The 20646-nt window shown below is 41.1% G+C and overlaps 1 protein-coding gene across 1 annotated transcript; it reads left to right on the top strand.

Annotated features, from left to right (window-relative positions):
• Positions 1-804: 804 nt before the first annotated feature.
• On the top strand, positions 805-19813 carry LOC149839676 (uncharacterized). The gene is made up of 3 exons (XM_090002739.1): positions 805-1113; positions 1323-5896; positions 19444-19813. The coding sequence occupies exon 2, from the start codon at positions 1374-1376 to the stop codon at positions 5763-5765; it is 4392 nt and encodes a 1463-aa protein (XP_089858865.1). The 5' UTR covers positions 805-1113; positions 1323-1373; the 3' UTR covers positions 5766-5896; positions 19444-19813.
• The last annotated feature ends 833 nt before the right edge of the window (positions 19814-20646 follow it).

Genomic DNA, 20646 nt, shown 5'->3' with positions numbered 1-20646 from the left:
TAAAATCCATTCCCGTGCGAGGATGGAGGCGGGGATGGACTTACGCTTTTTCCTGCCCCCACCCCGCCCCCATCCCCTCCTGATCCCCATCTTGTCCGTCCCCGTCCCCAATCCTTCTAAGGGATGACAATAGATTGAGTGAAAATGGGGCCCCGCCCTACCTCACCCCCGTTTGAACTGGGGATGGAGGCAGGAGTGGAGGTTAAAATCCATCCCTGCGTGGGGATGGAGGCGGGGATCAAGGTTCGGGTTTAAGACAGGGCAAGGGTACAGACCTTGTCTCCCGCCCCGCCCCGATCCATGGCCATCCCTACAAGCATATTATTCAGGTCGGCTTCAGGTTGATTCGACTATTATTCCTGTCCTCATTTTTTATATTCATATTAAAAAATTTGGGTTTGGGTCAAGTCAAACATCCGATTGACAGCCTCATGTGATAATTAGGTCACGTTTTTCTCCATCCGATCTCCCTAATCACCTAATGAAAACGAAAAAAGATCAGGTCCTTGTGCATGTTCTGTGGATCCGTGACACATCCAAGTATCTGAAGAAGCGATCAACGGTCATCTCATCCCAGCGTAAATGAGCGCGAAGCCCATGCGACGGACCCTCGGCTCAGGGACGCTTGAATGGGATAAAACCGCCAACGGTCGGGTCGTGGTCACCGGAACCGGTGATCCCGTCCCGGTTCCTGACGCGACCCATGCGTCGCGGACGAATAGTCTCGGGTTCTCGTCGCGTCGTCGTCCCAGTCGGCAGTCGCCCTCTCTCCCCTGCAAGCAACTCTCTCTCTCTCTCTCTCTCTCTTCGTGCGATCGACGCCCAAGATTCGTCCACGTCCTCATCGTCATCGCCACCGTCGTCTTCCCCCCCGATACCTTTATTCTCCTGCGTCTCTTTTCCCACGTCCTTTTTGTTTATCTTCTTCTTCTTTCCCCTTTCACATCGGCCGCCCTTGGGTTAGGGTTAGGGTTTTTTTCTTCGTTCTTCTATTTCCTTCCTTCTTTGGCGTATGGGGCGAAGGCGGTGGCCGGTTCGTTTTCCTTCGGTGGTTTTGATGGCCCTTCTTGGACCAATCTCGCGGAAGAGGATGCGTTGAGAGATCGGCGATCCGTACGCCCTTTCTTCACTTTCTTCCTATTTCCTTTCTCGATCGATCAGAAAATGTTCTCTTTCTTTGCTTTCTGTTTTTTTTCTCGGTTTTGTCTTCTTGATTGTAGATTTTTTTTTTCTGTTTTTATTTGGAAGATTGGATGTTTGTGTTTTGTTTAGGGTTTGATTTTCTGGATGGTCGAAAGTTAGGATTTTTCTTATTTTTTTAGGAATTGTTGTTGCTTTCTCTTGGCGTTAGGAAGGAGGGAATCGGGATTTCAATGGCGATCGTCAAGAGGATTTCCAGGGATTCTAAGTTGGACGAGGAATTTGGTTCTTACGGGCGCGACTGCATCTCAAGTGATGGCGACGACGCTCGCACTGGATCGTATGAGGATGATGATGTTGATTCCGGCGCAGGGTCCGATGGGTTCGACTCTGTTGAATTGGCGGAGGACGGCGGCAGCAGCGAGTTCTGTCAAGTGGGCGATCGGAAGTTTCTCGTTCCGTTAGAGCTCTACGAGCTTCCGAATTTGAGTGGTGTATTGTCGATAGAAACATGGAACGATTGCTTAACGGAGAAGGAACGGTTTGCCTTATCAGAATTCATCCCTGACATGAATCAAGATACGTTTATGAGGACCCTGAAAGAGTTATTCTCTCGGGATAATTTCCATTTTGGCAGTCCACTCACTGAGCTCTTTGATCAGATGAAGGGGGGTTTCTGTCAACCCCGAGTTGCACTCTACAGACAGGGCTTGAATTTCTTGCAGAAGAGGGAGCATTATCATTTTCTACACAAGTACCAGAATTCGATGGTTGGTAGCCTTTTGCATATAAAAGAAGCTTGGATAAGCTGTGCTGCCTACGGGATTGAAGAGCGGCTTCGGCTTCTAAACATTATGAGAAGCCAGAATATCTTAATGCAGGAAAAGGATGAAGAGATGCTCACCCTACATTCAGACACCGAGTCATTGGACAGGGAGGAGTCAAGCGAGTGGCTGATACCTAGTGGCTGGAGTAGAAGGCCCAAGAGCAAGCATCTTTATACTGGTCAATCGACTGTCCGGGAAAACTTTCTTGGAGCAAGAACAGGCCATCGAGTTGTTGTGGATGCCAAACCATCCATTGACTTTGCTTCTCGAGGAGGGCCTGAGAAGTTTATTGAACCAGGGAAATATGGAAAGCAGACCCGGAAAGGCATTCTCAAAGTATTGCAAACAAGTTTGGCAAATAAGGGGAATGCTGAATTTGGTGGATACTCTTCCTCTTTGATGAACCAGACTCATTCTACCAATATGAAATACAGGCCCCATGTTTCGGCTTTGGTTCCTGCTCGACATGATCAATTGGTTGGCTATGAAGCGGTGGCTGGTCGGAGGGCCAATAGTCAAATTAGAGTAGATGGTCCAGAAGAACGGGATTATGAAGTGTTTGCACAAACTTATCATAATCCTGGGAAAGACAATGCAGGATCAAGCATTAAGTTTTTTAAGCCTGGAAAGAAAATGGAATTCTTCAGGAAGCATGATGCTGAGGTAGGACCGATTAGCATTGCAGAAGATGAATGGAAAAACAAAGGGAGCTTTAGAGAAGGAGACTCCAAAGGTGATATTAGACTGCAGCTATCATCAAAGAATGAAAATATGCGGCATGGTAGGCACTGGAAGGTGCAAGACATGGCAGATGGAGAAGGGTTGATGGCACTGCCCCACATTGACAGAGGTCACATGCTGTATTCAAAAGATACAGGTAAAAAGGATAGACATTCAGAGAAACAAAAGAGACCCTTGCTGGAAGATCAGATGAACTCTGTAAAAGATAGGTTTCAACATGTCGAACAGCTCACAGTGCATGGTGAATGGCACCATGCAATAAAAGGAAGCCACATAGACTGGTCTGTGGGAAGTCCACCTTTCCATCACAACTTTCTTGCAGATGATCACAAGAGAATGCAAGGAGAGACCGTCATACTGGACCATTCTGCAAAATTTGATGAGCAGGCACTTAAGAAAAGTAAGAAGCGGAAGATGAGTGATGATCATGAAGCGAGCAATGCAAATGGCATTTTCAATTTGAAAAACAAATCTTCTAACCGATTCCGAGTGCAGCTAAATGATTCTGATGAAATGACATCCAGAGGTTATCTGCAATACCTTACTTCTGATCGTAGAGCAAAAACATCCAGGGACATACGCAAAAGGAAGTACAAGGAGAAGAGACAAGATTATGTTGAAGACCTGAATGGCATGATGGAGAGCGATGATGAGACACATTCGAGTTCATCTAAGCACTCTGATGAAGAAGTTGAGGAAACTGTTGGCTCCAAAAAGATGGTCTATGGCAGTGGTTTATCTGATGTGCCTCAGTTTGTTTCAGCCAGATCAGCTCATGATCCTTCAAAAACTTATAAATTAATGGGGAAGGTTAAAAAGGAGTCTCTTCAGCTTCATGGTGGAGTGGCTCGCTCCACTGTGTTGGAGGGGAATCCAAATGATAGGTCACAGGTGCCTAAATTAAATGTCTACTTTTCAAGGCGAAAGCTGAAGGGGAAGACTGATCAGAAACTTTTGAATGAGTCAGGTGACAGAACTTACCATCATGATCATTCACATGGGATCTTAGATGAGGAAAACAGCACTACTGTGTTAGCTAATGATAGTAAAGAAACTCTTGTGTCTGCAAGAAATGGGCTTGAAGCATGGTCCGATGCACAAAAAGTCTACAGTGCAGATAAAAAACGTACAACAAAAACTGACCTAAAGTTTTCAATTGGTCCCACTAGATCCAATTACCAGCATGGTTATGGAAGTGGTGATACAGAGGAAGATGATTCACCTGAACTGTCATGGTCAAACAAATTGCTGAAAAGACGTCAAAAGGATGACATTCAGGATTTTGCTTATACTTCATACAGATCCTTAAATCACGAGAGGTTGCAAATGTCATCATCAGACTATGAGCCAGTAAAGAAGAAAAAGGGTAAGGTTGAAGCAAAATATCTGAACAGCAAAGATGAACCAGTTCTCATGAATGATGTCTTGACTAGTACACTGCACCAGGTTGAAGATGCTAGCCTATCTAAGAAGCAACATAGAAAGAAAACAGACAGTGAAACTGGTTCTTTGGGTGTGGTATCGCCGGAACAAAGCATGACAGAAAGAGGGCCTGTAAAAGATGAGTTAGAGTCAAAGATGCCAAAGAAATCATCAGTTCTTATCAAACCTTCAGTTCTTACTGGTTTCTCATTCTCCATCGTACATCTGCTTTCTGCTGTTCGTGCTGCGTTGATCAGTATTTATGTTGAAGATACTTCTAAGGATAATGACGACAGAATACAGAAAGTGAATGAAAAGCAGAAAGAAAAGCCTGACGGAGTGCCTGCAGATTCTGAACATGCTGAATTTTTGTTTTCGCCTTCGCTTTCATTTCAAGAGATTGTAAACCATGTGAGATTGAGACCTGGTGATCCCTCCATTCTCAAAACTCGGGAGCCACTTCAAGATCTGGTTAGAGGAGTGCTGAAGATATTTTCAGCAAAAACAGCACCCTTAGGGGCAAAGGGGTGGAAGCCACTTGCATTATATAAAAGAGCCTCAAAGAGTTGGTCTTGGATCGGTCCTCCTGCTAAGTCATCTGGTCATGATTCTGGTGAGATGGAAACTTCTCCTGTGGCTTGGGGGATTGCTCACAAGATGCTTGTGAAACTAGTTGACTCATATGCTAATTGGTTGAGAAATGATCAAGAGACTCTGCGGCAGTTAGGTAGTCTGCCTGCACCACCAGCCAGTCTGTTACCTAATTTGGATGAGAAAGAAAGATTTAGGGACCTAAGAGCGCAAAAGAGTTTAACAACTATCAGTTCAAGTTCTGATGAAGTAAGAGCATATTTTCGTAAGGAAGAATACTTGCGATATACAGTTCCGGATAGGGCCTTTGCCTACACTGCTGTAGATGGTTGTAAATCTGTTGTTGCTCCACTTAGAAGGTGTGGTGGCAAGCCTACATCCAAGGCCCGTGATCATTTTATGCTTAAGCCTGATCGGCCACCCCATGTAACAATTTTATGTCTGGTTAGAGATGCAGCTGCCAGGCTGCCTGGGAGTATTGGCACCAGAGCTGATGTCTGTACTCTTATAAGGGACTCACAGTATATTGTGGAAGATGTATCTGATGCTCAAGTTAACCAAGTTGTCAGTGGGGCATTGGATCGCTTGCACTATAAATGTGACCCATGTGTACAGTTTGATGGTGACAGAAAATTGTGGGTTTATTTGCACCGAGAAAGAGATGATGAAGATTTTGAGGATGATGGAACTTCATCTACCAAGAAATGGAAAAGGCAGAAAAAGGAAGGTACGGAGCCCTCTGACATGGTTCCAGTAAGTGATTCAGGCTACCATGGATCCACTGATCAGATTGCAAGAAGTTCAGCTGCTGGATATGGTGCTTCTGATTTTAATGTTGAGTTATCACCTGTTTATTCAGGTAGCAAAACAGAACTTGTTTATAGTGATTTAAGGACTGGTATGGAGGAGAATGCTGCACAGCTTATAGAAGTCCAGCAGTCTATTGACTCTGCACCTGGTAGCATGAGTCAAAGTCATCGAATGGGTTGGGAGGTTCTTGGACCTGACCCTTTTCGCCGAGAATCAAATATTCACTGTCAGTAGCATTTAGAATTGAAGATTGCTTTTGTGATAAACCCTTCGATCATGGGAGTCTGGTCAGTTCTATGTCAAGCTTTTTGTGAAGGAAGTATGTCCTTTTCATCTGGACAGTGCTTGATACAGTATTAATACAGGTATCCTTCAAACAAACTTAGCTTTTTGGTTTTCTAAATTAATATTTCCAGTTTTTTCTTGTATTTGATGATGGAATTTTTTTTATTGGAATATTACATTTTGGTTATGGAATTGTTTATGTTTTCATGGTTGCCCACTTTATATTAGTTTATGACTTGCGATGACAATTGGTTACATTTCTAACATTAAAGTCCATCTAAACAAGTATTTGTTTAGTTTTGCTGCATAGAGACCCACAAAAGAATAAAATTCATAAAAATAAGAAAAAATACTGAAAAACTTAAATATTTCAAAATACTCAATCAAAACATAACTATAATGTTTTAAGCATTATAAAAGAAACTGTTAAAATACTAACCTTGGTGGCCACCCTCCCACCATCCCCCATCCCCGTCCCCCTTCCCCCATCTAGGTACTCACCTAGGCTCCTAGGCACTCCTAGATGGTAGGCTTGTATCTAGGTAGCTTAGTGTAAACACCCCAAATTTTTCAAGTTCCAAAAATTATCCTTTTTGACCTTGAGTTCCACTTTCTGAGTCATTCAAAAGGGCAATTGGGTCAATTTCTAATAATTTCTCGGATTCACTTCTCTATTGAAGATCTAAAGTCCAATTTCATTTTCTATACCAGACCCAAACTCGGATCAAGATCAGACATCCAAATCCAATTCTGAGCCCAATTTTTCTATTTTCAATCCAAACCTAAAAATCCAAAATCAATTTTCTGTGTGGCTCAAGTATTCAGATCAAATCTCTATTTGGATCCATTCCTCTCATTTTTCCTTAGTTAGAGATCCAAACTCGATTTTTACTCAAAATCTCAGATTCAGATCCGTTTTTAAAATTCAAATTTAAAAATAATTATTTGATTTCAAAAGCTCTCTTTTGTAAAATCCTCAAACTCCAAATTCAATATTTTTATAAAATCTTTCAAAATTCCATCTGGATCTCGTTTCCTTGGTCGTCTGCATTTTTATAATATTTTAGATTTTCTTTCTGAAAATAAAAAAAAGAGAGAGAAAAGAAAAGCAAAATTTCAGAAAGTGGCTTTAGGTTAAATAAGAAAAGGTTTTCGGAAAATCTTTGCAACTAACCCCTTTTTTAAAAAAATTTAAAACTTAGAAGGCATTTCCAAATTTTTTTAAAACCACCCTCTCCTTTATAAACTGATGTAAAGGAGAGGGAAGGGATCAGATTTTTTGGAAAAAGGGCTCTCGATCGACATTTTCAAAAAGAGAGAGAGAAAAACAAGCTTTCCCTCTTCCGATTTCCCCTTTCCTTCCTCTTTCCCTCCTTTTTCCCTCTCTTCTTCTCCTTCTTCCTTTTCCCTTTCTCTCTCCCTTTGATTCTCTTTTCTTTCTTGACAGGTGAAGGACTTTGATCGATTCTCCTCTCAATCGATCCTACTGGAGCAGCCTCATCCATTCCACTTCAGCTAATTCGGTAAGAAGCTTCTCTTCTTCTCTCTCCTACTTTCATCTTGTTTCACGATTTTTATTTTGCTGGTTGTTTCTGCAAATTCCTTTTTCTTTTCTTTTCTTTTCTTTAATCCGCTGATTATACTGCATTTATTTTCCTGCGTGTCTTTCATTTTACCACATCTCATTAGCATTTCATAGCATCGTTTCTTTTTTTTCCTGTTTCACCTCACAACATTTGCATCAGTATCTTCCGATTCTGCAACGCCATTCATCCTTCATCTAAACGACGACATCGGTCTGCATTTAGCATCCTATGCATTTCCTTTTCATCCGTATGTCTTTATTTGCATTCTATTTTATTTCATCGCATATGAATCATATTGCATTTATTTTCTTCATCTTCATCAGCATTATCATCGTTTTCTTATTATTTCTCTGCAAATCTGTGTGGATCGATGTCTTACATTTTAAATTCAGCATATCATCACTTTAATAGCATTTCCTGCGTTTTCCCTTTATCACCTGTGTGTGATTTCCAGCGCATTTCAATCCTGTGCATTATCCCTTGCATTCAGCGTGAATTTTTTAGAATGTGTTTTACGTTTTTTTTTTGTATGTTAATCTGTTTTCATTCTTTCTTTCTCATTGATATTGTCGTGCACCTGCATACATGTGCAATCTGTGTATTCCTCTCTGCAGCATGGTCTCTTGTTGCATCTGAAATGTATTTCATTACAGAAGTGAGCTGCAGCTGAGTTGAAGCAACATCATCTGCATCCATCTCATCTCATTAAGCATCATCTACTGCACTTTTCTCCTTTTTCGCACCATCTGCATCGTACTTCATCAATTCCACCACATCACATAGCACTCTCATGTCATTTCTGGTTGCATCTCCTGTCATTCTATTTGGTATTTGCATCTGAATTTCATTCTCATTGATGTGTCTGCATATCATTACATCGCATATCATTTGCATCTGTGTTTTACATTGTTCTGATCCTACATACTCTGCATTCTATTTTGTTTTGATTCTGCATGTGTTTCATTGTTTTCCATCTACGGTTTACTTGTTTTGAATCTGCATTTTCATTTGCATCGACATCCGCAATGCATTTTGCATTTGTGCATTTTGACTAGTGTCTTGTTTATCACATTTGGTTCTCTGCTCATTTCTCTGTTTCATTTGCATATTGCCTTTTCCTGCATAGCGTTCATTTCACACCTGCAGGTTGCATCTATGAGTTTGACATGCGCATATTTGCAGTTTCATTTGTATCTGCATCTATACAACATCCACTCAATTGCAGCATATTTTTATGTTTTTGATTCAACATTTTCTGGTTTTTAATGCCTGAATTTTCTTGTTTCTCTGCATTATGAACATTTAGTTCTGATTTACATTTTTATCAGCATCTTTTGTTTGCTATATCATTCACTTCATTCATTGCATTCTCATTTCTCATAGTACCTCATGTCCTGTTGAAACTTCATTCCCTTCATCATTTCATTCATTGCATCCTCATTTCCTGCTGTGATTTCATTCACTGCTGAAATTTCATTCCCTGCATTCATTGTATCCTCATTTCCTACAACATTTCATTCACTGTTGTAACTACATTCTCTGTTTCATAGCATCCTTACATTTTCTAACATCTTTACATTTCATTTGCATCTTTGTATTTCATTTGCATCTTTGCATTGCATTTAGGCATATGCATATGCATTTCATCTTAGTATATGCATTGCACTTAGGTATATGCATATGCATTTCATCTTAGTATATGCATTGCATTTAGGCATATGCATATGCATATGTGAGTAATATGATGGTGTTTCTCATCTCCTGTGATCACATACCCATTATCATGATAAGGTTCGACATGAAAGAGTTTACCTGAATCGCTTGTAACATAATGTGCAACCCCTGAATTCATGAACTAGCCTTGAGGAGAGGTGCTCTGAGAGTGTCCTCACATAGAGTGCATTCCATATGGGGATGAAGAATGCATGTTGAGGATTCCCAACAAAATTATGATTTTGTTGAAATTTTAGTTGCCCAAATCCAACAGTAAGGGCCTCCAAATCGTGTGAACTAGCAACTGAAGAAGGATAGGGAGTGGTGGAAGCCTGCATAAAATTTGTTAGAGCACGCGGACCAGTACCAGCTAAAGGTGGAGAGCAGCTGCAAGGACCTGAAAATGAGTAGGAATTGACACTGTAGGTGGCCTATAAGTAAGAACATAAGGCCAATAGCAGTTGGAACATGTATGACCCTTCTTCCCACACATTTAACATATCACATTCGCTTGATTAGAAGAGGAAGAAGGTGTAGGAAGAATACATGTTGTACGTCCACCAAAATTGCGCCCACGGCCACGCTCTCTTCCTTGGGAAGAGTTAAAATTTTGGGATGCAACCATGACTTCATGATTCACCTCATCTTTCTAGGACCTGGATGATATGTTGAACATAACATCATGTTCTAATAGCATGGTTCACAGTTTATCAAATGGTGGACGAGGGGCAGTGCTAGTATAAGCAGTAATGAACATGTACTCTTGTCCAGGTCCTCTAATAGTTTTCTCGCATATATCTTCATCTAATAGTGGGGATCTTATAACAAGTTGATCTATTAGAACTTTGATTTTGTTAAGATATTCAGCAACATGTGAATCTCCCCTTTTTAACTCTGCAAACTCGGCTTTCAACTGATATATCGTGGGAGTAGAAATCCACTCGTACCGCTGATGCAAGGTATCCTACAACTCTTTTGCTGAAACTCCTGATGGGATGTGTAAAAGAACCTCACGAGGGAGGGTAGCAGTGATAAATGCTACGACTTACTGATTATTTTTTTGCCATGTAATAAATTCTGGGTTTCTAACCATGATCTTTGAGGCTTTCTCAGCACTTCCATCCTTCACTGAAATTGTTTGGGAAACAAGTTCCTTAGAAGGTACAGAAATCGACCCATCAAGGAGACCCATCAGATCATGTCCAGGTGATGAAATTGAAAGAATCAAGTTTTTCAGTAATTAAATGGCTGAGGAAGGAGGCATTGATTGCAACCATTTGACGAGAAGGAAAAAATAGAACCAACTAATCACGTTGAATTTGTCTGAAGATTCTGAATGTCAGGTTGTTCTGATATGAGCAATATCTGCAATTTTTTTTTGCAAATGATCAGAACTTACATATCAGAGATGTTGGTACTTGTTGTATCCAAGATTCAAGAAAAGGAAATGGGTCACGTCAGATCTGGTTCTAACGTGATGGACAAACAGATGAGAAAGGAACAATAAGTTGAAAAGAAAAGAAAAATTTAAGATTTGGGATTTTTTTTTGAGAAGGAATTAGATCTGACGTGAGGAATCGTCAGATCTTGAATGATTTGAGCAAATGAGAAAGATCTGGTCTGGGTCTTCCTCTTTTCTTCCCTTTTTTTAGGAGGGATCAAACCTGACATGATGAATCGTCAGATTTGGATCGATTTGACCAAAAGAAACGCTAAATGAGAAATCTGATCTTGACGTGATCAGATCTGGTCTCTTTTTTTTATTGAGGAAGAAATCAGATTTCACGCAGAAATATTAGGTTTCATATATGACGTAGAAGAAGATCAGATCTTTAGAAGGAAGTGAGATCTGGAAAAGTAGAAGGAAGCAGCCAGGATCGATTTGACTTACCTCTTCTTGGGCTCTGATACCATGTGAAATATCCTTGGAGACTTGATCCTGCACAATAAACAAACAAAACAGAATCAGAGAAAGGAGAAAAATGTTGAATGAGGTAAACCTGACATCTCACCCTCTCTAGGGTGACGTCTTTTCTTATATAAAGGGTGTACTCTATATTACAATATTGTCCTCCATCATATGGAATAAATACAAAAATACAAATACATTTGGATCTAGGTCTGGATCCAGATTCGACTATTCTTGATAATCTTAACAGGGGAGTGTTAAGTTTGTGTATATATATATATATATATATATATATATATATATGCTTTGTATGTATTTATAATGATGTAATAGATAAATACCCATTAGGGATATTTAGGTCATTTCAGTTCTTGTAATAAGTTGTGCCCATTAGGGACACATTAGTACTTTTGCTTTATTTTGTTATTTTTGTTCTTTGATGTTTTTATAGGGTCTATTTGTTCAAAGATCAAATAGAGTTGTTGTTGGAACAGTCCAATAGCTCTATTTGAGACTACCTCGTGTAAAAATATGAGTGAACCCCCCTCTTGTTCTTTAATGCTTCTCTTAAGCATTCATGCTCAATAATATCAAGCATTTTTTAATATTTTGTGTTCGTTTAATTCTTTAATGTTTTGAATGCACTTAATGCTTGTGTTGTGCCTTTGTACTTTTGTATTGTCCCTTAGTTGGACTTATGTATGTGCATGTGCACTTTGTGTTTATGATCTTGTAAGCCCTTAGAGGTCCTTATTTTGTATTTTTGCATATTTCATTACACTCTAAATGGTGCTTCTGTAAACATTTCTGCTTACCATCAAACTAATGGACAGAGCTCCAACACAGTTAAAGCCCAAAATACCTAAAGACAATAAAAGCAAAATATCCAACATCAGGGTACATGCTGATGATTAGAGCCAAATTCTCAAAGCAAAGAACAATTAAGTTCCTAAGTTCACTCTAATAATAATAGGAAAATAATTAAGTTCCTAACTTCACTCTAATACAAGATGGTTAATAGAAAAACTTACTCTCAAAATCAAGTCCACATTTCTGATAAAAGAGAGCCCCAGCAGGCTCTTTCTGGTAGTCAAAGCAGAGTTAGTAGAAGCTTCTTAGATAGGTGGGAAGCTCACTTTCTGGAAACTCGCTTCGGAAGCGCGATACTCCGCTTCCGAAACTTGATGAGAATCTTGATTCTCCCATGCTCTCTTTCTAGTTTTCATGTTTTTTTTTTGTCTTTTCTCTCACGCTTCTCACTCACTTCCATGTGCTTTCTCTAAATTGGCAGTCATTATTTTTAGATTTGCTAAAAATTTAATTCTTAGACTAAAAAATCATGAAATTTAAGAACAATCACTTTATTTTAGTTTTTATTTGGGTTTCATTTTTTATTCCAATTCAATTCTTATATTTATTTATTTTTATTCCTCGCTTCTGCTTCCTATACATTTTAAAATGCATCGCTTCTCGCTTCCGCTTCCCATGCCGTTTCCCACTTCCGCTTCTTAGTCTGTCAACCTTAGGTCAGACTTAAAATCTAAAATCAAGAAGATCAAAAAAGACAAACCAACCCAAAACTTATAAACCATCCATATCAAGTCTCCTTGGGAATCAATCTTGCCTAATTCTCAATATCTAGCTCCCATATTTAGACAAACGAAACAAAACAAAAAACAACAACTCAGGCTCATTATCATGATCAGAAAGACCTAAAAATAAGGAAAAAGAAACCAGTATGAAATCAATGAGTACCAAAACCCTTTAAGATGGCTTCAGAACCTAAAAATGGAACCCCTTATTTTCGGAAACAGAAAAAAATGCTGGAACTCCACTGAACTGAAGCAAAACCTCCACAAATAAGCATCAGGAGTAAAACCAACTTCAGAATTCATTCAACTAATACCCCAATGTAATCACATGGCAGATTAATCCATTCCAAAACTGTATACAAATCAGATCCCGCAATGGGGTCGATGCCCACCACGAATGGTGTTTTCCCATGGTTTCATCACTTGGAATGTGTGCCTGGAAGATGCTATGTGATTCTGCTGGGGTTTCTATTTTTATACCCACTTTTCAGAAGCAGCAGCTGCTCTCTCTCTCTCTCTCTCTCTCTGAAACGTATCCCGCCTCACCTCCATCCATTCAACCTTAACATCTGCTACACTCTCTATTCTCCCACACATGCCCTTTCTCCATCTCAATGTGTCCAGGAGTCACTACACGCCAACAAAGCCATGCCACCCAACTACCTCTCCAAGTTGAGTTCAGGCCCCAATTGCCCTGCCGCAGAAAACACCAAAAAAGGCGTCCCATGCAGGGGGCATTAAGCCTTAGTAGTAATGTAGATTAGCAAGTTATATGTCAGGTTAGTACTTTGCACAAATTCAGGCTGCTTAATACAATGGACCTATTTAACTCATTTGCAGCCCTTATTAAGCAATTTCCAATGGGAGTATGACAGAGCAAAGCTGGCCATACTGCCCTTTGATGAGTGTGGTGTTCACTATGGGGATATACAGTTCTATCTCTATCTTCCCAATACCCACTAATTGATGTTCTTCTGGCCATTTCACCTATTGGGTGCTGTTCAAACTGCTTGAAAGTTGAAACTGAAGCTTTTGCATTGGTGTTTGAGTTTGTCTTGGTGGAGGATCAATATAAGTTTTTTTTTTCACTTTTCTCTTAAATATGCATTGCATGCTCTTGACCAATTTATTTGACAGCTAAACTTCCAAACAGCAGTATTGACTTTGTGGTGGTGGTGCTCAAGCAGTTTTCTGTATTTTCTGGAACGGATGTTAGAGTCAATATGCTGTGTAGATGTGAGAAACTGAGGTTTAACCTTTTTGCAAGTGCTGCCAAGTTTGTGTTGGAGTTTGGTTAGTGATTTTATATTAGCATGCGCTGTTAATTTCTTAACCTATTTTGTAACTTGGGAGTTCTTGTCATACATTAATAAAAAATTTAATTAGTTCCTTAATGTAATTTTGTAGCTTGGGGACTTCTTATCACGCTATATTTACAATAACAGTGTTCATTGATCAAGAGAGTGTGCTTTTAAATATTTATTGAAACCAGTGTTATGTGGAACCCCTTGGGAAAAGGTGTTGTCAACTTGACGTTGACTTCTGTTTCTTACCTTACTGCAAGAAAAAAAGGGGAAAAAGTGTTGTAAGCTGTTAATTGGTAGGATTTTTTCTTCATTGTTGGAGATTTAGAGGATTTTAGATTTGTCAGTCAAGGAATTGTTTCTGAGTCTTGATGTCCTTGGAGATTGTGTTCCTTGTTGAGAACCACCATTATTGTAACGCCTCAGAAGTTCGTCTTGAAACAAGAAGATTTGAATGAAATTACCTTCGAAAATCAGAGTTTGCAGCAAAGATTTTTAAAGATACCAAAGGTTTTAGATAAAGGCATAAGTCGATTCTTCTGAGCACGTTAGCAAAAAGACCCAGCACAAACCCATTTCCTAACTAAGCCAAACAGTGAGCAAAAGATAGAAAAGAGTTTATCCATAAAAAGGTTTAGTCTGTACAGAACAGGAGTCATCCACCCCTAACAACAAAAGTGCAAAACCCAAAGTGAAGTAGCCAGAACGCCGACGAGAGATGTGAGACTTTGATCATGTAGCATTGCACCACCGCCTATAAGGAGAGCCTACCTGTCACCTACACCCATAAAAATGTGGTCAGTCCTGAAAACTGGTAGGTGCGCAAAAGAATAAGAAGAACATCAACTAATCTAAAGTATGCTCATATCTAAGCAGATATAAACTGATGCAATAAGTAGTATGTAGGTGAATAACAAAGCTAACACGAATATCATCATGAGCTCAAGCAAGCTAGTATTACAGTGATAACAATCTAACTGTAAGCAGTCACAACAAAACTTATCATGCATACCTTTTAACTATCGCAAGTAGCAAACTAATAGCAAGGTAAAGCAGACAGTCAAAAGCAAGAACAAGGAACAACTGTGAGCATGCCATAATGTGATCTGATTATTAACTGGCCATTATGGGTACGCACAATGTATAAAACGTAGAAACAACCAAGATCCATTCGGGGGCCCATTATGCTATGTATTTTATTATACCCCGAAGGACTGACTGAATCCACTCCTAAGGGGACGACCAGTGGTCAAGAGAGTAAGCCCCCAAAGGCAAAACATGGCCCAAGGATGCATCCAACTTCTACAGAAGTGTCCGGCGACTACCACCTAGGATACTTATGGTAGCGTCATTTCTCTTACCTCCGATGACTGGGGAAGCCAGACCTTTGCTCGTAATAGCCATTAATGGCCTGTCCATCGGAGGTTTTGTACCATCCATCCTCTCCTTTGATAAATCATCTCGAACAAGTACGATGAGGGGTTTTTCTTCATCATCGCCTTACTCTACATGCCCTCTATTCAACCCACTCGAGCATCTTGCCTGTGAAAGCGCATGATTACCATTTAGTGAGATGTCCACAATTATGCTTTTTCGCACACCATGAGGTCTATCCACCTCGTGCTACTCATCGTAGCATCGCATATCATCGCCAAGAGATGCGGCTAGGCTCATAGCCACAGGCCACAAGGAGGCACTCAAAACAAGCTCAAAAGCTGTCAGCAATCTCTAGAAATAACTGAGAAATAGAAACAATAGCATGATCGCAATTTACATGGCGCAGGCAAGAAGTGAAGCAGTAAGAGCATAAACAAGCAGGTCAAGCACAAGGCCAAGGCGCGTAAAGCGCAGGGCAACAAAAAGTAAAGTGCTGAAACATAAACAACCAAGGTGCATAAAGCGCAGGGCGACAGAAAGTAAAGTGCTGAAACGTAAACAGCCAAGGCGCATAAAGCGCGGGGCGACAGAAAGTAAAGTGCTGAAATATAAACAACCAATACGCATAAAACGCGGGGCGACAGAAAGTAAAGTGTTGAAACGTAAACAGGACAAGGATCGCGAAACCGCGTCCTTGAGTTAAAAGACAAAGTAAAGCCTAGACACATAAAGCGTGGCAGCAATAGAAAGTAAAGTGCTGAAAAGATAAAGAGGACAAGGATCGCGAAACCGCGTCCTTGAGTTAAAAGACAAACAGTAAAGCCTAGGCACATAAAGCGCGACGACAACATAAAGTAAAGTGTTGAAAAGATAAAGAGGACAAGGATCGCGAAACTGCGCCCTTGAGTTAAAGAACGTACATATATAACTTGTATGTATACGTATATAATCGTCCTCTTGTTTGATTATCTTTTCTTTAGTTTTGTTCATTGAAAGTCCTTCCACGCAACTTTCCCCTACCTTGGGGGGTTGCGGGTTCCCAAACGCCTGCGGGCGTAAGTACGAACGGTCTCGGGCCACGGGATACGTGTGCGCTCCGTCGTGCAACCTGCAAGCGTAAAAAGTTAGCGTGCAAGACAAAGATGAGACAGGGAAACAGAGTCCCTGTGGAACAACAAAACAGGTGGCAGGAAGCTCCGCCCCCCTGCCGGCAAACAGCAACGGACAGGGGGATCGGAGCCCCCCTTGTCAACTAAAAAAGATGGCAGGGGGCTCCGCCCCCTGCCAACAACAGCAACAGACAGGGGGATCAGAGCCCCCTGTCAAAGAGGAGAAGTGGCAGGGGGCTTCGATCCCCCTGCCGGCAAACACAGGGACAGGGGGGCAGAGCCCCCTGTCAAAGAGAGGTGGCAAGGGGCTCCGCCCCCCTGCCGGCAACACAGGGACAGGGGGGCGGAGCCCCCTGTCAAAGAGGAGAAGTGGCAGGGGGCTCTGATCCCCCTGCTGGCAAACACAGGGACAGGGGTTCAGAGCCCCCTGTCAAAGAGGAGAAGTGGCAGGGGGCTCCGATCCCCCTGCCGACGAACGTAGGGACATGGGGGCGGAGCCCCCTGTCAAAGAGGAGAAGTGGCAGGGGGCTCTGATCCCCCTGCCGGCAAACATAGGGACAGGGGGTGAAGCCCCCCCTGTCGACACCAGAATCGGCAGGGGGCTCTGCCCCCCTGCCGGCAAGCCAAAAGAAACAGGGGGGTGCGAAACCCCCCTGTCAACATGGCAAGGGGCTCCGCCCCCTTGCCGGCAGGCGAAAATGGAAACAGGGGGCGGAGCCCCCCTGTTGACACTAGAATCGGCAGGGGGCTCCGCCCCCCCTACCGGCAAGACAAGGACAGGGGGGTGCGAAGCCCCCCTGTCGACACGGCAAATGGCAGGGGGACGGAGCCCCCTGCCGACACGACAAGACGAGTGTGAGAGAGGGTTTTACATACCTTGGGGGCTACCGGCGAAGACTTCGATGTTGCCGACAGACACAGAGGCAAAGAAAGAGAGAAGGGGGTGGCGGAGTGGACGTCGATCGAGGCCGTCGGAGACGAAGGCGGGGGACGTCAGTGGCCGACGTCAGAGCGGAAAGTGGAGGCGGTGTCGCTTGCCGACAACCACGGCCACGAAAAGCGAGAGGAGGAAGGCGGTGGCTCCAATTGCATCGTTGCTCCCTCCCGAGGGTCCGATGGCTGGCGGTGTCGCTTGCCGGCGACAGTGGCCACAGGGAACGAGAGGAAGGAGGAGGCGGTGAACGCAGGGAGGAGAGAGAACAGGCGAGGGTGTCAGTCGCTCGCCCGAGACGCCTGTGCCTTTTTAAAAGGCACAGGCTTCTCAATCATTCGAGAAGCCGGGTCCTGGGCTGCACGTGGATCCGGATCCAGCTCGAGCGCAGATCCAGGTCCAGCCTGGGTCCAAAGCGACGGATCAACCGAGCCACGTGTCCGACATGTGCCTAGCGCGTGTCGGATACGTGTCCGACTCGGGTTTTTTTTTTTTTGGACTTTACAATTATAGTGGGCAGCAACTCGTATATTGTTGGATCTGAAAATCAGTGCATTATTAATTCACTATAGAGCCAGACTACTCCGATATTGCAATATGATATTGACTGAATGTTGCCGAATATTGAGAACCAGGTTACCTGATGCTGCCAACCCCTTTATGGAAAGTTTACTCTTTTTGAATATTTTACTGATCTGAAAGTAAAAAGAATTTAATGAAATGTAATTTTGACATTGTTGGGCATGGTGCAGCCCTTTTATAAAGTGTGGGTAGCAATTTTTCTTCAACAATGGGAAGTGGCAAAAAAGAGTTTCTATTTAGTATCATGTCATTTCGAAAAAAGTTATGAAGAAAATTATTCTGTCATGACCCTCACTTTTACTTTTATACATTGTATGATATGCATTAAATAATGAACCTAAGTGGAAAACTGAAATGTGTGTATCAGTGATATTTTAGAATAAAATAAATACGATTGTAAAATAAAATATCAAGATCATTAGAAAAGAAAAATATAGGGACTGTTGACTGTGTAACAAAGGTTTGATTGTCTATGAAGTGTTGTGGCACGTTCAGTGTCATGGCAACATGCAACGTGCACACATCATGTGTGTGCATGCACACATGCATGTAGGGGTGGTCAACCAGCCCGATGGGCCAAGCCGACCCGGTCCGCCATGAGCCGGGTTTGGGCCATGATTTAAGGCCCGGGCTCGTTAGGTACCGGGTTGGCCCGATGGGCCTGAGTTATTTATTAATTTTTTTAATAATATAAAATTTTAAAGATTAACTATTACATAGTAACTTGGATAACTATTATTATTTACCTAATTAGTTGCATGGAAACTTGCTATTTGTTAATTATTACTATTTACCTAATTAGGAATTAGTTGCATGGGAACTTGTTATTCTCTCATTAACCCATAATTTTAGTCAAGCATTTATACTTTTTATGATTGGGCCAGGACGGACCCAACCCGCTTCACTTTGACCCGTTGAGCCAATGGGCCGGGCCATGGGCTTCTCTTCAAACCCGAGCCCGTTAAGAACCGGGCTGGCCCGGTCCATTAGCTGGCCAGGCTGGCTCGATGCCCACCCCTACATTCATGCGTGTGCACACACACACACACACACAGAGAGAGAGAGAGAGAGAGAGAGGTGTGCGTGTTTGTCTTTACAATAATTTGTATCAAGTGATGTATTCACATAAGTTCATATGAAGTAATCCAGTAATTGGGCTGCATAATTTGGTTGCAATCGTAGGTGTGTTTTTGTCTTAACAACAAAAGGACCTTGTTGATTAAGGAATAAAGATGGGAAGGCTACTTTGTTTAGTTTGCATAAAAATAAAAAAGGTTATAGATGGTTTCAGTAGTGTCATCGGCAGCTCCATTGTTTAGAGAACTGAGCTTTTGCTGCAACATATTTTCAGAAATGATAAATCCGTCATGGCTAGTCGATCTTCTTTGTCGAGTGAAATGTAATGTCTTCATCTTGCTTTGTTCGTGTGTTTCAACTATGTGATTTGAGTTCTTTCAAACAGAAGAAAAAAGTTGTTTTGGACTTGTCACTATATTTTTTGACAGTATTTTTACTTTTCTGCAGGGGCTCCGAGTGCTCACTAGGAAAGACGGTTCACGTCAAAACATTTTTTTTTTTGAAAGGCAAGCTGGAGTTAGGCAGACCCCTTATTATTCAACGTACCACTGGGGTTTTGAACCTGCAATGTCCCACCACAGGAAGACGTGGACTGACAGCTCCCACCAACGACAACGTCCCACCACAGGGGGACGTTCACGTTGAAACTTCATTGAATATGTATCGAAGTTACAGCATTTTATTTGTACATTCTGTTACAGCTAAATTGTATAGTAGTAAGCAGCAACTTGTAGAGGTTTTTTTGGCTTTATGTGCTTTCATTTTGGGCCGGGTGTCATGTCCATTTATATATGTCATACTGAAAACTTCATAAAAATGGCCATATCCCCGAATCTGCAGTCATATCCATGTGATATAGCTTTGGCTCAAGTTTGCTTCTTTCCTGCTCTATTTTGTTTTGGTTGTAGCAGTTGAGGTATTAAACTTTGGAAAATGACAGTACCCGATTTCTTAAAAACTTTACAATTTCTGATATTTTTTTCGATGTTCAAAATCACAAATATTCGTTAGGATACTTTTACCCTTCACAACTGTAAATTTAAGCATTTTTGCAATAAAATTGTATCACTCGTCGAATATGTCCAACACCCACTTAAATTCAGAAGCATAGGTTTTTTTATGTGAATTTATACTTCACGAACTCACATAAATTTATTTGTGAAATCTTGGTGAAATCGAAACCACCAAAATCATAAATATCATTCTCTCACATATACATTAATATTTCACAAAAATATATTTGTGAAACACTTACCACTAATTTCATAAATAACTTACTTTTTACATATATTGAATGCTCTCACGTAAAGTTATTTGTGAATATTCAAATATTGTAAATATCATAGTTAAATATTTGTGAAATTATGATAAATATGCAAAAAAATTTATTTTTTATGAATTTCTTGAATCATATATAAACTTGTTGTTGATTTTTGCATATAACATCTAATTCAACTTTTCTTAAAAGTATTTTCAAAACATATTTTCAATAAAAAAAATTTAGTGCAAACTATGCATCAAATTATAAATAACCGGCTCATACTAGTGTTGAAGTCAGGGTCGAACTCAAGGAACGGGTTAAAACTTTGTACTCCAAACAAAACACACTCCTTATTGTCTCAAAAATAAATCAATGAGCAATTAATCTTA

Source organism: Nuphar pumila, chromosome 4 (assembly GCF_984573655.1).
Source record: "Nuphar pumila chromosome 4, dmNupPumi1.hap1.1, whole genome shotgun sequence".
Classification (NCBI taxonomy): domain Eukaryota; kingdom Viridiplantae; phylum Streptophyta; class Magnoliopsida; order Nymphaeales; family Nymphaeaceae; genus Nuphar; species Nuphar pumila.
This window is presented reverse-complemented; position numbering and strand designations above follow the sequence as displayed.